This window comes from Podarcis muralis, chromosome 4 (assembly GCF_964188315.1).
Source record: "Podarcis muralis chromosome 4, rPodMur119.hap1.1, whole genome shotgun sequence".
Taxonomy (NCBI): domain Eukaryota; kingdom Metazoa; phylum Chordata; class Lepidosauria; order Squamata; family Lacertidae; genus Podarcis; species Podarcis muralis.
In genome coordinates, this window is record NC_135658.1 from 3938343 (window position 1) to 3953371 (window position 15029).

Here is a 15029-nt window from a genome sequence, read left to right on the forward strand (position 1 = left end):
GCTGAGGTTCAGACACCAAGTTAAAACAGTTCTATTCTCTGATGTTTAAAATTTTGTGTGTCGTATGTTTTTATTTTTTGTAAGTTGCTTTGAGCGCCAGATGTGAAAAGCAGGTTATAATAAAATGTAGCTGCATCTACTCACCATCATCCTTTGGAGCCTATCCTGCCTCTCCCACTGTTGACATTTGGATTGCGAGCTCCTTGAGGGGTAAACTCTGTGAAGTGCCAGGGACATGGATGCCTCAAGGTATATATATATATAATTTGCTTCGGCACTTTGTTTCAGGTACGACAGGTTTTGGAACAGGAACAGGAGGCCTCTTTGGTCCGACTCAACAAACCACCAGCCTCTTCAACAAGCCTTTTGGCCAGGCCACGACTGCCCCAAACGCAGGCTTTTCCTTTGGGAACACCAGCACCCTTGGACAACCCAACACAAACACAATGGTAAGGTAGCAAGGACTGTTGTAACAACCTTGGAGTCTTTACTTTCTGCCTAACTCCTGCTTACCTGGTTGTCTTTGATTTCTGCAGCCTTTTACTAAGAACTCTCCAAGGAAATTCTCTTTGCTCGGCCTGTTACTTTTTCTTGTACAGTGCTATTTTATTCTCCAGCTTGCTCCTTAGCACAGCAGGTTGCCCTATTTTGCCATTTTTGTATCTGTTGAATATTTCACCAGCATGCTTTATATTGAGGGTTAAGAGATAAAGGCCTGGCCTTGTCACAAGTCAGAGCCATGGTCCATCTAACTGACAACTGGCTCCAGAGTCTCCAGGCAGAAGTTCTCTCCAACACAAGATCCTTTAGTTGGAGATTTCAACACTTCATATGCAAAGCACATACTTTTCCACTATGAAATGGAGCCAAAGCAGGCCTCCCAAGTTATGAAATAGTTTGTTTTCAACAATATACCAGTTGCTTGGTAGGCACGCAAGCAAGCAAGCAAGCACACACTCAAATTATCTTACCTCTCGCAGGAAGAGGAAAGCCTGGCAGTCATTTTGGCTTTTCACCGACTTGAATGTCTCTAGGGCAGGGCTACTTTATCAAGTGGTCCACTATCTTCCTTCTCTGCTTTCTCTGTTGGGTACAAGCAGAAATGCATAAGCCAGAGAGGGGCCCTCTTGTTACAAATGAAATGGAACTGGACGGTCAACTAATTCAAGTGGCCTTTTCTGTGAAGGTCTCAAACCTTTAATAGATGCATCCAGTCACAACGGAAACCCTGTATTGAAGGAGTTTCCCTGTTACGGGCGAAGGATGCCAGGTGTTAGTGGCTTGGAAAGGGAAGTTGGCAAAGCTGTGTGGGGAATGAGCTGCTGAGCAGAAGAGATAAGCAATCTTCATAGGCTTTGGGAAATTACTTTTTCCACTAAAGACAACTCGTGGGTGGGTGGGTGTTCAGTTTGTTCAGTTTTTTTAATCCTCCTGTGAGGGGCCACACTCTTTCTTTCCGTATGCATGATGGCAACCTTCAGGTGCCTTTCTGCCCAGATCTGAACCTCCATTCAGAAACAATCTGCCATGCACCAATTCAGGCCTCAGTATTTTCCACGACACAGTGGCTAAAATGAAGGTAGGTTTTCCTGCATGCTTTAATGCTACACTTAGCTGAACCAAATGCAAGCACCTCTCTTCAGTAGCCACAAGCAGAGCCCATATTCCCTTGTGTAAAAATCACCATGGTGCAAAAACAGTAGTCCCACATTTCCAGAACTACTGCTTAGTTTTTTTTGTTTTGTTTTTTTAAGGATAAGTTGTAGCGTATCTTTCTCAAACATCCCCTAATGTTTGCAGGGTTTATTTGGAGCAACACAGCCCTCACAAACGGGAAGCCTTTTTGGAACAGCTACCAATACGAACACTGCTACTGCATTTGGAACTGGGACAGGTCTCTTTGGACAACCCAATACAGGATTTGGTGTTGGTGGCTCGGTATGTCAGCTGGGAGTAATGAGGACCTCAGGGGTGTGGAAGTGGCTTGTTTCTTTTCACTCGTGACGCACTTGTGCTCATTGGTGTTCTCCCGGGCAGAAGCGAAGTGCTTTTGCAGGTGCTTTTCCAGTGGTGGTAATTGCAATGTTGGTCAATGGTTAGAAAGGTCCAATAATTTTGGCTTTGAACAAGTCTTGGAAGGTTTTGCAAGAAGCCTAACAATCCTGTAAACTGAGAGCGACTGCCCAGTCTAGGCACTCTGAACCATAATTTAGCAGACGTGAACTGAGTTTCTCAATTGTGTGCACCCGGCTCCCATGACACACTTTTCCTGGTCAACTCAAACTACACTTCTCCTTTGCATCCCGAGTGCGGAACTGCGGTTTAATACCTGTTTCCTAACTAGTGTTTTAAATATCTGCAGATCTTGATCTTAAACCACAGGTTGAACACAGTTTGGACCTGTGTAAACTGATGTTAAACCACAACTACTCATTTTTGGATGTAACAGGGATCTGTAGTTCAAGCAACAATGTGAGGGGTGGGGGCATGCCACTCTAACACTCACTCACTGCTTGCCAAATTGTCACTCTGAATATCAGCTTTTGTGGGTGTCAACTGTAAAACCTCAGCTTTTGCCATTTGGCTGCTCTCCATCAGAGCAATTCTAGCAGGGACCATGCACATTCCCACGCTGGACTATGAGGTTTCCACATGTTGGGTATTTCCTCCTGATTGACCAGGCAGAGAACATGTGATTCTTAGACCAAATATACCATGCTGTCTCCGGCTTTCTCTCATTTATTTTTGCCCTGCCTCTATCCACACAGTCAAATCTACTCTCTCTGCTCTAATTCTACTGCCTTGTGCTCTGTTCCGTCTTCCCTCCTTCAGCCTGGTTCTTTACTACACCTTGTAGGCACCTGGTGGGATGGAGAGAACCAGTGGGGACACCTTTGTATCAGACTAGGGAGCACTGGGAAGGGAGTTCTAGAGGTGGCGCTGCTCTGTACATCAATGAGGGCATAGTGGGATTCATCGCCAAGTAGCTTCCCTCCCTCCTCCTACCTTAAATGCTGGATGGAGGTTTGTCTCAGCAGCCACCTCCCTCAGGCAAGGAAATACTTTCCTAGCTAAGACACCCCCACTGCTGCAAGCAGTATCTATACTGGCTTGTCCTAGAGGCCAAGGCAGTGCTGGGAGATGAGAGGGAAGAGGGGACTCTTGCATGCTCTTCCTCACCTGCAGCCCTCTGGACTCCCCCTCTTGCACTGTGCACTATGCAGCTGTCCTGCGCTGACACCAAACTGCTGCTGTGGACCAGCACAGACGTAGTTCACTAGGGAGAGATAGCTGATAATGTGCAATCTGTGGATGGTCGCACATCCTTTCCAAACGTTTAAAACACGCTGTGATTCTATGTTAACCTTTCTACGATTGGCTGCTAACTGAGAAAAAGCTAATATCCCTTTGTGACCAGGGCGGGGGCTGTGGACAGGGAAAAGAGAAAGAGACCCTGTGACGTTTAGAATGCATATTTCTCCTTCAGTCCCTCTTCAGCAACAAGCCTGCTGGATTTGGAACCACGACAACCAGCGCGCCCTCGTTTGGAACAACTACGACTGGGATGTTTGGTAACGGATTAAAAAATTGGTTTCCCTTTGGCATAGTCACGTAAAGAGTCTTAAATCTATTGCTGTTGCATTGGGTATAGCACATGGTATGCGACAGACTAATTTATGTGAGAGGATGCTCTTTGTGGCTCTTAAATTCTGTGTCAGTAAGCCGTGCTACATGGCAGGCAGCTGCGAGAGCCCAGGTGCTTCTGGCCTTGCTTTTGCAAAAGAGTTTCATTTTGAGTCTCTCTGTATCTTATACAAGCTTGGGGCCTTCCTCAGATCCATGGAAAACAAACTCAAAGGCTTTTTTCCAAGTCAAACAGCAGCAGTACATTTTCCCTGCCTCTCTGCTGGTGATTGAAGAGGTGTGGGGAGACAGCTGGAGAGAGTTCAGAGCCCTTTTCGTTCCTTCCAGGTGTTATCCTCCTCCAATGTCTTGGTCAGACTTCCCTGGGGAATGGGGAGTTTGGGAATCATTTGTACCTTCTTGAACAGCAGCTCATGCTGCAGTTAAAAAGATTCCTGGGTACAGATGATGATGACGGGAACCTCTCATCTGAATGCTACCTTTGAGTGAAAGGCAACCCCATTTTCTTTCATCCTCTGGAAATGCAAGTGGGTTGTGTGTGTGCTAGTGATGTCAGGCGGACCATGTGCTGTGCCTTGTGTAACAGGAATAATAAGAGTAATAATAACAATAATAAGAGTAAGAGTAATTTTATTTTGTATACAGTGGATGCCCGGGTTGCGAACGTTATCCGTGCGGGATGCACGTTCGCAACCCGCAGCGGCACATCTGTGCATGCACGGGTTGCGTTTCAGTGCTTATGCACAAAGTGCAATTTAGCGCTTCTGCGCATGCGTGACCACCGAAACCCGGAAGTAACCCGTTCCGGTACCTCTGGGTTTCTGCAGTCCGTAACCCAAAAAAACGCAACCTGAAGCGTCTGTAACCTGAGGTGTGACTGTATGCTGCCCCTTCAACTGGGTGGCCCCAGCCACTTGGAGCAGCTTCCAACAAAATATTAAAACACATAACAAACACCTGCATGGAAGAGAGAGAGGCCTGGGTGACAAACACAGCCACTTGCTGTTCTTTACTTGCAGGTTTCGGTGCAAACACCACAGGAAATAGCCTGTTTGGGAACAAGCCTGCAGCTGGGGCTCTGGGCACGGGACTTGGAACAGGATTTGGAACAGGTAAAGAATAGAAAGATGCCACCCTCAGAAGCTGCTTCCCCCCTTCCTCTCTCTGGGACTTAGCCAGGTTTTTGGTGCCATGATTGGGATTCACTAAACATAACAGCAAGCTTCCACTTTCCTTCCTTCTCTAAACTGCTATTTCCCCCCACTCTCACCAAAATTATGCTGCCGTTATCTTACTGCTGCTTAGTTACTGAATATGTTGGACACTCCAGCTAACTTCATGGTGGTTGTCGGCGTCAGTATGTTCCAACTCTCTCTCTGTCACACACACACACACACACACACACACACACACAAACAGCTTCTGCCCTTATTGTAAAGAGTGGCACACCTATGAGACCTTCAGTTAGCAAAGCCACTTCTCCACTATAGAGAAGAATGGTCCGGATTCATAGTGCATATCCTTTACATTCTTGCTCCTGAAATGAATTCTGGCCATTGAGCCAAGCTGGTGGTGAGGAAGGAGAGCAGTTCCTTGGAGCAGTAAAAGTGATGTCCTCCTTTGAACTGTCTGTAGGGACGGAGGGCTGCTTATGTCTGTTTTGCTGCTGGTTGCGCATGTCGATGTTCCACAACCTGCTCTGTTTCTCTTCCTTCCTGTAGCCCTGAACGCAGGACAGACTTCGCTGTTTGGGAACACCCAGCCTAAACTAGGGAGTACGCTGGGGACAGGAGCCTTTGGTGCCCCTGGATTTAATACGTCAACAGCTACGCTGGGCTTTGGAGCTCCCCAGCCTGCAGTGGGTAAGTGTCTCATTCACAAATGAATAAGGTAAAGGTACCCCTGCCCGTACGGGCCAGTCTTGACAGACTCTAGGGTTGTGCGCCCATCTCACTCAAGAGGCCGGGGGCCAGCGCTGTCCGGAGACACTTCTGGGTCACGTGGCCAGCGTGACATCGCTGCTCTGGTGAGCCAGAGCCGCACACGGAAACGCCGTTTACCTTCCCGCTAGTAAGCGGTCCCTATTTATCTACTTGCACCCGGAGGTGCTTTCGAACTACTAGGTTGGCAGGCGCTGGGACCGAGCAACAGGAGCACACCCCGCTGCGGGGATTCGAACCACCGACCTTTCGATCGGCAAGCCCTAGGCGCTGAGGCTTTTACCCACAGTGCCACCCGCGTCCCTGCAACAAATGAATAGCCTGGAGCTAAGTGGAGGAGGGGCCCTGCATGAGGTCACACCAGTTCATTGTCACTCTGAGCATGGGACTCCAGCTCCCAGCAGTCCATTTTTGTATGGAAAGCCATGTGGCTTGGTGGCAAATTCCAAATAGGAATGTAATTCACCAAAGTGTGGCATGTGTTGGAAATACATCAAGAGGTTTCCAGGACTAAGATAATAATAATAAAAAATTTTATTTATACCCCGCCCTCCCCGGCCAGAGCCGGGCTCAGGGCGGCTAACACCAATAAAATCACAGTAAAAACATAATGGGGGAAACAAAACAACAATTTAAAATACAGGTTAAAATGCAGCCTCATTTTAAAAGTAGCAGATAAATCAAGACCATGAGGGGAGGGAAACATAAGGCTGAGTCCAAACCAAAGGCCAGGTGGAACAGCTCTGTCTTGTAGGCCCTGCGGAAAGATGTCAAGTCCTGCAGGGCCCTAGTCTCTTGTGACAAGAGCGTTCCACCAAGTCGGGGCCAGTACTGAAAAGGCCCTGGCCCTAGTTAAGACCAATCTAACCACCTTGCGACTTGGGACCTCCAAAATGTTGTCATTTGTGGACTTTAAGGTCATCCGTGGGGCATAGCAGGAGTTAATAATTCCCCAAAGTGGTTTCCAACTGAATAAGGGATCCAGTTTCTACTTCATATCGCCAAAACCTGAGGGATTAAGAGAACGGTTTGTAGCTGAACCTATAAGCCCTGCAAACATTTTGTTTTTATTGGATGACTTTTGTCAGTCAGTGCAGTGGATGCCTCCTCTAGGGAAGGATAGCACTTTCCCCTCTTAGATTACCTGCTCCATTGCAGGCACCTGCACTTCTGTCAGTGAGGTTTTACAGCCCCTTGGGGGGATATTGGGCTGACGTCTTCCCCTCTCATTCATTCAGCTTTGACTGACCCAAATGCTTCAGCCGCTCAGCAAGCGATTCTTCAGCAGCACCTCAACAGCTTGACATACTCGCCCTTTGGGGATTCCCCCCTCTTCAGAAACCCGATGTCTGACCCAAAGAAGAAAGAGGAGGTTTGTCGTGGGAGAAGGGGACATGGCTGAGAGGGTGACTAGATTATGCCAGGTCGAGAAAGGGTCCGAGAAGGTGCTTCTACTTTGGAATCCAGAGCTAAAACTGATTCAGGACGGGTGCCAGAAAGTACTTCTTCACACAGTTCATAATTAACTTACAAACTTGGGTGGAATGAAGGGGGTGAGCAGTCACCTCGGGCCTCTTGCAGAAGCGGTCTCTCTTTCTCGCTCTTAGCAGCCTGTTTGTTGGGGAGGGAGAAGGAAAAGGAGGTTGCAGCAAAAGCGGCCGAGAGAATCTGATAGGATAGCCATCTCAAGTTTGCAATTGTGTCTGTGTGTGTACAGAGACTGAAGCCAACCAATCCAGCAGCCCAGAAGGCATTGACCACTCCTACTCACTACAAGCTGACTCCTCGCCCTGCGACCAGGGTGCGTCCGAAAGCTTTGCAGACCACGGGCTCCTCTAAATCCCACCTATTTGACGGCCTGGATGACGACGAGCCAGCCCTGTCGAACGGGGCCTTCATGCCCAAGTAAGTGTTGGGTCTAGACTTCTTTATACGCTAATGTGGCTTGGGGTGCCTGCAAATCTGAAGTGTGAGGTGACTGGCAGCATATCTCGATGGCCTTGAACTGTGTTGCATTCTGGCTTTGATCCAGCTCTTGCTGGAGGTAATTGGTACTTAATGATCTTGAACGGAGTAACAAGTACCAATTACGGCCAACGAGAGCTGGATTAAAGCCAGAATGCACGCTTCAGTTGGCGCAGTGGCTCTTCCTGAACTCTTTAACACAATATATGAGGTGGTGGTGCAGCCCACTCTGGGTTAAGGTGAAGCCCAATTATAGGTCACAGCCCACTGGGTAAAGACCACTGGCACCTCTTATCAGCCATCTTTTTCACAGCAAAAAAATAGTTCAAAAGGAGCTCTTTAATGCCATTAAATAAATAAGAAAACCACACACACAGCTGGCCCAGCTAAAGCCTCCAGTGTCTTGCAGTGGGGGAGAGAAGGGCTTCCACAGTCCAGTCCAGTTCTGTGGTGTGATGGGGGCTGCAATTAAAAATAAGTTGAACAAAGAAGGGGGGGTAAGGGAGTGAGGCAGCAGTGATGAATTTCTTCTCTTTTTGGTCTTTCTTAGGAAAAGCATTAAGAAGCTAGTTTTGAAGAGTATCAAGGCCAGCAGCCTTTTCTCTCCGACCAACTGTGAAGCGGATGACCTCGCCTCTCCCTCCGAGTACCCAGAGAACGGAGACCGGTATGTCTGCATGGACACCTTAAAAAAACAGGACCTTGGTCAGGTTTTCCTTTTTGAAGTAAGCGGACTCAGCCTTAAAGGCGCAGCTCCACCTGCAGTTGTTGGGCTTAAACCATGGGCAAGTCTTCTCTGTTCTAGCCTTGGCACCGGGAACGTTGCGCCCGAGTAATGCTCACACTGTGTAACAGGGAGTGCGTGTCCAGGGGAAAGAAAAGACTTTGGTGATCTCACCTGCCACTGTACCCCATATATTTTGACCATACGCGGTTTTGGCTGTATGCACTTACCTCTGGAATGTAACCTCCATGGAAGCTGAGAGTTGCCTGTACTTATGAAGAGGGGCGGGGGAGCCACCGTTCCTGGAAATCCTGCTCAGCGCTCTCTCTGTGTGTGTCTTCTGAGATCTTGCTGAGCATTCCTCACACCCTTTCAAGTCTATCTTGAGTAGCCTGGACTATGAGAAATTAAATTTATAGTGAAAGCAGAGGATGTTATGGTGCTGTGGGCATGTGCCCTTGGACTGTGTGCATGTGAAACTGGAAAGGGATAAACTCCCAATTCCCTCCGACTCTCCCATACAGAATAAAGAGGGGGGCGCTTGGTCCAGAAAAGATCACGTTTTCATATAGGAGCTGTCACTTTAGTTAGAACAATATCCATTTCAAAGCAATTTCACAATGTGCATTTTTAAAGGCGGTGGTGACGTCAGGCTTCCTGTGCGATTTTGCACTGCGATGCCAGAATTGGTTTGGTCTGAGCATGGATCTGTTCCCTTGACAGCTGACGGTCAATACACACAATAAATCCTGCATCAGCTTTCTAACTTCTGGTTCAGCCTTTGCTTTCCATCTATGCAGAAACTCACACTCAAGAAGTTCATCACCAGTTAGGTAGCTAGTGTTTATTTTTTTATAGCGGTGTGTTTGTATTTCGGTTATGAATATTTTTCTTTGGGGCTCACGTGGTGGACCTTAAATGTTGTGGCTTCCTTAGATTCAACTTCCTTTCCCGGTCAGTTGATGAGATCCACCGGCAGGATGGAGAGCAGCAGGAGGAGGACCGTCCTCGCGAAGTCACGCGGTACTACTCCAACCCCATTGCCAAGCCCATCCCACAGACCCCTGAGAACGCCATGCACAAGCACCACAACAACGTGGACGACACCCTCCTCGCCCTGAACGTGCGTCCTCCCCTGCGGAACGGGCTGGAAGGCAGCAGCGAGGATGCCTCCTACCACGAGGAGTCCCTGCAGGAGGACCAGGAAGAGGAGGCAGACGGCATGCACCAGACTCATCCGGCAGGTGAGGCAGGTGGTTCTTCTGGTGGTCGGGCTCTTCTCCCCCCCAGAAATGCCCCCAAGCACAGACTGGGGAAAGTAGGAGTTGTGCAGAGGAATTGAGGGGGCGCTGCTTATAACGTGCATTGTCATTTGCAGTCCTTCAAACTCTGTCTGGTCATACTTTTCTACCCTTGGATCTCACTCAAGTGGCATTTTCTTCTTTTAAAAAGCAAATCTTGGTGTTTCTATTATTTTCAAACGCTGAGTTGGCCTTCTGAAGGTTTTGATGACCTGCGATCCAAGTCGGTGCAGGTTTCGATGCACCAAACGGTTCTAGCAAAAGTCGGCTTGGATTGACAGACCTTTGAGAAACCGGTCTTGTGAATTATCCAAGAATGTGCTTCAGGGTGTAAGGAGCAGGTTTACGTTGTGTCAGACCGGATATCTGTATAGCTTAGCGCTGCCAACGCTGGCAGTGAGTTTGAACCCAGATCTTAGTTACTACTTCTTTCATCTTTCCCCCACTCTCTCCCCTGCCCCGCCCACATATTGCCTTCCCTAGCATGGCAATGCAATGCCATGCAACTGGATCTGTACCATCAGATTGCACCTGCAGCCTTACCAAAATAAAACCAAAACATTTCTAACGTTGAGGTGTTTCTAGGAATGCTGCAAGATTTGTGGCTGTCATTTTTCATAACTAATTTTAATAGGTACTGAATCACTTTGCAATCCTACAGAGGCAGTGTTTGGTTAAGGTTGTCTGAGTGTTTTTCTCCTTAGTCAGTTGTAAATCTAAAGTGCCTTCAGTGAGTCCATCTATTGCTCCCTTTCGTACCCTTTAGCATACGTATTATAATCTTGGAGTAGGTACACCTGCATTCTCTGGCTCATTTCTTTGCTGTTCTGGCCTGCAAATGAATCACTGTGCCTGTTGCAGAAGTTGCTGAAAGGAGGGACCTTCAACCAGTTTTGGTTCTTTTAGGAATTGTTTTAACCCGAGTTGGCTACTACACCATTCCATCCATGGAAGAATTGGCCAAAATGACAAGCGACAAAGGAGAATGCATTGTGACAGACTTCACCATTGGCCGAAAAGGTAAGGATGCTTCTCTGCACAAAGACCTTTTCTTCTGAAACTGCCTTTCCCAAAGCCCAGGAAAGTCCCACCTGGATGAAGGTCAAGTAACTACCTAGCTCAAGAGGAGCAAAATTCAGGCCATTGAAACATGGTTAAAGTACTAGGCATGTCTCTAGGATCACTCAGGCCATTCACACAACAGTTTTCCGGAGTCTGCTCTAAAGGTTCCTGTGTGTTGACGAGGGGGGGAAGTCCCTCAAGCTCATGCCCTCATTTTGTCAGGAAGGGTCAGAAGAATTCCCCCTAAGCATTTCAAGTAATCTGGTTGTTGGATATTAGTCCTAGAGGTTGAGTCCCCACAGTATCTTTCCTCAAGTAGTAGTAGTAGTAGTAGTAGTAGTAGTATATTGCAGGGGTCAGCAACCTTTTTCAGCCGTGGGCCGGTCCACCGTCCCTCAGACCATGTGGGGGGCCGGACTATATTTTGGGAAAAAATATGAACAAATTCCTATGCCCCACAAATAACCCAGAGATGCATTTTAAATAAAAGCACATATTCTACTCATGTAAAAACACGCTGATTTCCGGGCTGATTGCAGGTTGGATTTAGAAGGCAATTGGGCCGCATCCGGCCCCCTGGCCTTAGGTTGCCTACCCCTGGTATATTGCAACACATGCAGTGTACATGCGCTTAAACCCAGCAGTTCTTGAATGTGATCACAGTAACAGGGATCTACAGTACAGACTACAAAGCTGCACACAATGTGCACAAATTAAAAGTTGTTTGGATGCATAAATGACACTCCCAAGTACATGATTGCAAAACCTGATTTGCGGCGTTAACTGGTCAGGGGCTGGTTTAGGTGTGTGTCCCCCATAGACCTTTCTGGGAGTTGCCGCCAGGCTCCTGCTGCAGCTTGTGTGCTTCTCGCATAGATTTCTAAGACACTCCCGGTTCTGGTGATTGCGCACACTTGACCAATGAGCTTCCATAGCTTTGTTGCAGCAGCACTCCGGTTTAAGCTGATGCTGAGATCATAGAATTGTAGAGTTGGAAGGGGCTGTCATCTAAACTGTTCATCTCCCCCTTAGGCTACGGCTCAATCTACTTTGAAGGCGAAGTGAACCTGACTAACTTGAACCTGGATGAGATTGTGCACATCCGTCGGAAAGAAGTGATTGTCTACCCAGATGATGAACAGAAGCCACCCATTGGGAAAGGATTGAACAGGTAAATACAGACCGACCCAGCGTTGGCTCACGTTCACCGTGAACACGCTAGTTCATCTGTTAGGAGTGTTTGCCTCTCCGGCCTCCCAACCATCTTTGTTTCTTAACAGGAGAGCTGAGGTCACTTTGGATGGTGTTTGGCCCACTGACAAAACCTCGCGTTGCCTGATAAAGAGCCCAGAACGGCTAACCGAAATGAACTACGAAGGCAGGCTGGAGGCCGTCTCCCGGAAGCAGGGTGCCCAGTTCAAGGAGTACCGCTCTGAAACTGGTTCGTGGGTATTCAAGGTAAGAACAGCTGTTTATAAGTAAATGGAACCAGCTTCTGTACCAAAGCTTTTTTTCTTTCCTTGGCCTGGAAAAATTTAAGGCACACTCCAAAGGCAGGGATAATTGCAAATTTACACTATTGTTTGCACAAAATTCCAACTACCCCATTTTGGCAACTCCTCCTCTCAGGAATGGGGAGCCTGTGCGTCTTCTCTGCATCCCTACCCCCCCAGGATGTTGTCAGACCAGCTCCCATCATCTTGAACCATTGGTGCCATTCTTGGCTGCAGCAGATGGGAGCTGGAGCCCAGTATCAACTGCAGGCTCCCCATCTCTGGTGTCCCGGCCACCAGTATAACTTGACAGGCAGGATATTATCTTCACTTACTGATGTCCACAAGCTACTGGTTCAGGCCATCACCTATGCTGGCTTTGGTTTCTGTCCAGGTGGCTCACTTCTCAAAATACGGTTTGCAAGATTCTGATGAGGAAGATGAGGAGCACCCATCGAAAGTTGAGGCGAAGAAACAGAAAACGGCTCAAGTGCCCCCGCCGGGCCTGTTGGCGTCTCAGCAAATGGCTCTAGGTGGGAAACCAGCACCTCCTTCCAAGGTAAGGGAAAGAAAGATGTGAACTGGAGCCTATGGCTTTGACCAAGTTTAAGTGCAGGGGTTCTTCTTTTTCTCCCCCCCCCCCCCCCGCGCCCATCCCTGCCCAAAGCAAAAATTGGTCATCCTCTCCTTGCTGCTGATGAAGAAAAGAAAAGGCACAAGAGTGGCTGGCTGAAATTCTCTCTTTTTTCATTTTCTTGCTGCATCATTTTTAGTATTTCCCCCAAATTTTAATGAATCAACCACAAAGCTAGCTGAATTTCTCTCTTCTGGTCCTGATGATCCAGGATGTAAGAGGGCAGGTGAGCCTTGTTGCTTGTCTAGAAGCAGCATGTATAGGAAAGGGGTTTGTTTTGGCTCTCCTGTGCTCCAGGAGGAAGGGCAAGATACAAAACAAAGGAAAAGGTCAGAATTTCAGCAGCTTAGGTTTCCACAGTTGGCCTCGTTCCCTCTGCCTGCCTGGAACTCGGTTTAGTGGAAGAGCCATGATGATGCCAGCCTAACACCGCCTATTGTGACATGGCCTTGCCACCCTGGTCTCTGTCTCCAGTCCTACATGATACTTGCTTTGCCAGCTCAGCAGCTGCTCTGTGTGGGGTGGGAGGCCTGGGCTCTGTTGATCTTTCCTAGCAGAAGTTAGTTACAGGCTCCGCTGCTTTGGACCTGTATTGCATTGCCTCTTAACTCCTGATGCCTGCAGAGCCCAGACGCTGAGCAGCTTGGGAAGGCTGTGGAATTTGACAGTGACATGGCAGACATCACTCAGGAGCCGGCCCAGGACTTGGCCGCGGAAGAGAGTTTTGCGGAGGAGCAGGAACCAGTGCCAGCTTCTGCACACATTGCATCCTCTCTGGACATCAACCCTCACACACTGCAGGTGAGCCCCTCCTCGTTTGTGTTGCTTGCCTGGTAGGGTCCTCCTTTGGTCTTGGATTCGGACCTCACCACTTGTTCCTATAACCGGGTACACCTGCTCTTCACTCTTCTCTGAGCCTTCTGTGGCCTGTATCTGTTTGCTTCTGTCATGTCACCATGGATTCTCCTTTGCTGTGCTGGCAGGGGCTGATGGGAGTTGTAGTTCAGTACATCTAGAAGGCATCAGGTTGGCCAAAGTTGCCTTTTCTGGGCAGCAGGACAGATCTTGCTCTCCCCATCCCAAGTGGGACAGATTTGGCAGGTGGGCAGGGCTGCCCCTCTGACATCGCTTTGACACCAGGCCCTGAGCTTTGGATTTCTGACCATCAGGGCTCCAAGTGCAGCATCCCTGGGCTTCTCTTTGAGCATCTGAAAGAAGTGGGTGTGGGTGGTTTGGGGTAGAGGGCCTCACAGGCCAAATTGGACTCCCAGCGTGCCAGAATCGGCCTCCATGCCAGGGCTTCCCCACCCCTGCTGAACAGATTTACAAGTCACATGCCCTGCCTTTGGACCAGTCAGAAGATGCAGCCCTCAAACTGGGGGTCTCTGAATGTCAGCAAACTAAAAGGTCCATTTACAGTAACTGGACAAAGGTTCCCTTTTAACTCATTGGTTTTATATCTTGCTTTTCGCATTGTTATGTCAGTGGATATTGAATAAGCACACGAGGGGAAAAACAAAACCTTCATCTTTTGAAAAGTCCCCTGTAATGTATGATGACCTTGCTCTGTACTTGTTTCCAGATCATGAAAGCTTCCTTGCTTGTGGATGAGGAGGACCTGGACCTGATCCTTGACCACCGTTTTGGCAAGCAAGCTGCACCAGTGGACACATCCCAAGACCTCTGTTCCCCCAGGCTTCCCATCTCCTCCTTGATGCGAGGACGCAAGAGCCGCCCCTCAGGTACAGTAAGAACCCCGGTCTTCGTGCTGGCGCCAAGGGGGTTCTTACGGTTCTTAAACGCTAAGCTCTGCTTGGGACAGATTTTCTGAGGCTAATCTGACATTATGCTTAGCACATCGCTGCAAGGCAGTTCCTCTCATTGCTTGGCCTTTGGGATTAAATTAAAAATAAATCGGTTAATGCTACATTTCCAAGACTTCGATGTTTGTTGAGTAGTGCTCTGTGAACTTTCCTACTGTGTATGAGCCACTTTTAAGACTTTTTGGAATGGTGTCCAGTAAATTAAGTAAAAGAAGTAAGGAAGCATTTTGAGGAGGGTGGGGGAGATTAAGCCCCCCTAAGGCACCCCAGGCACTTCGGGGGATGTGATCTGTCATTAAACAGAGTTGTGAGGCCTTTGGGCTTTTCACAGCACAAAGTGTCACTGCAGACACCAGTGACCAGTCTGTATTAGTCAGTTTACAAATCCTATGTTCTTTGATGTATTATTCTGGCTGCTCTAATGTTGAACCAGGGGGAGCAT

General features: G+C 48.3%; 1 protein-coding gene across 7 annotated transcripts in view; it reads left to right on the plus strand.

Annotated features, from left to right (window-relative positions):
- NUP98 (nucleoporin 98 and 96 precursor) overlaps positions 1-15029 on the plus strand; it is a 44610-nt gene that overhangs the window by 14480 nt on the left and 15101 nt on the right. For 4 of the 7 annotated variants that reach the window (XM_077928005.1, XM_077928004.1, XM_077928002.1 and 1 more), the window contains exons 9-23: positions 289-449; positions 1801-1938; positions 3488-3572; positions 4665-4757; positions 5367-5507; positions 6824-6957; positions 7303-7490; positions 8101-8217; positions 9211-9518; positions 10482-10595; positions 11670-11808; positions 11918-12095; positions 12525-12689; positions 13389-13565; positions 14347-14506. In XM_077928005.1, coding sequence (XP_077784131.1) covers positions 289-449; positions 1801-1938; positions 3488-3572; positions 4665-4757; positions 5367-5507; positions 6824-6957; positions 7303-7490; positions 8101-8217; positions 9211-9518; positions 10482-10595; positions 11670-11808; positions 11918-12095; positions 12525-12689; positions 13389-13565; positions 14347-14506 — 2298 coding nt within the window. The remainder of the gene's footprint in view (positions 1-288; positions 450-1800; positions 1939-3487; positions 3573-4664; positions 4758-5366; positions 5508-6823; positions 6958-7302; positions 7491-8100; positions 8218-9210; positions 9519-10481; positions 10596-11669; positions 11809-11917; positions 12096-12524; positions 12690-13388; positions 13566-14346; positions 14507-15029) is intronic. The other 3 variants (XM_077928007.1, XM_077928006.1, XM_077928008.1) reach the window with 3 other exon arrangements.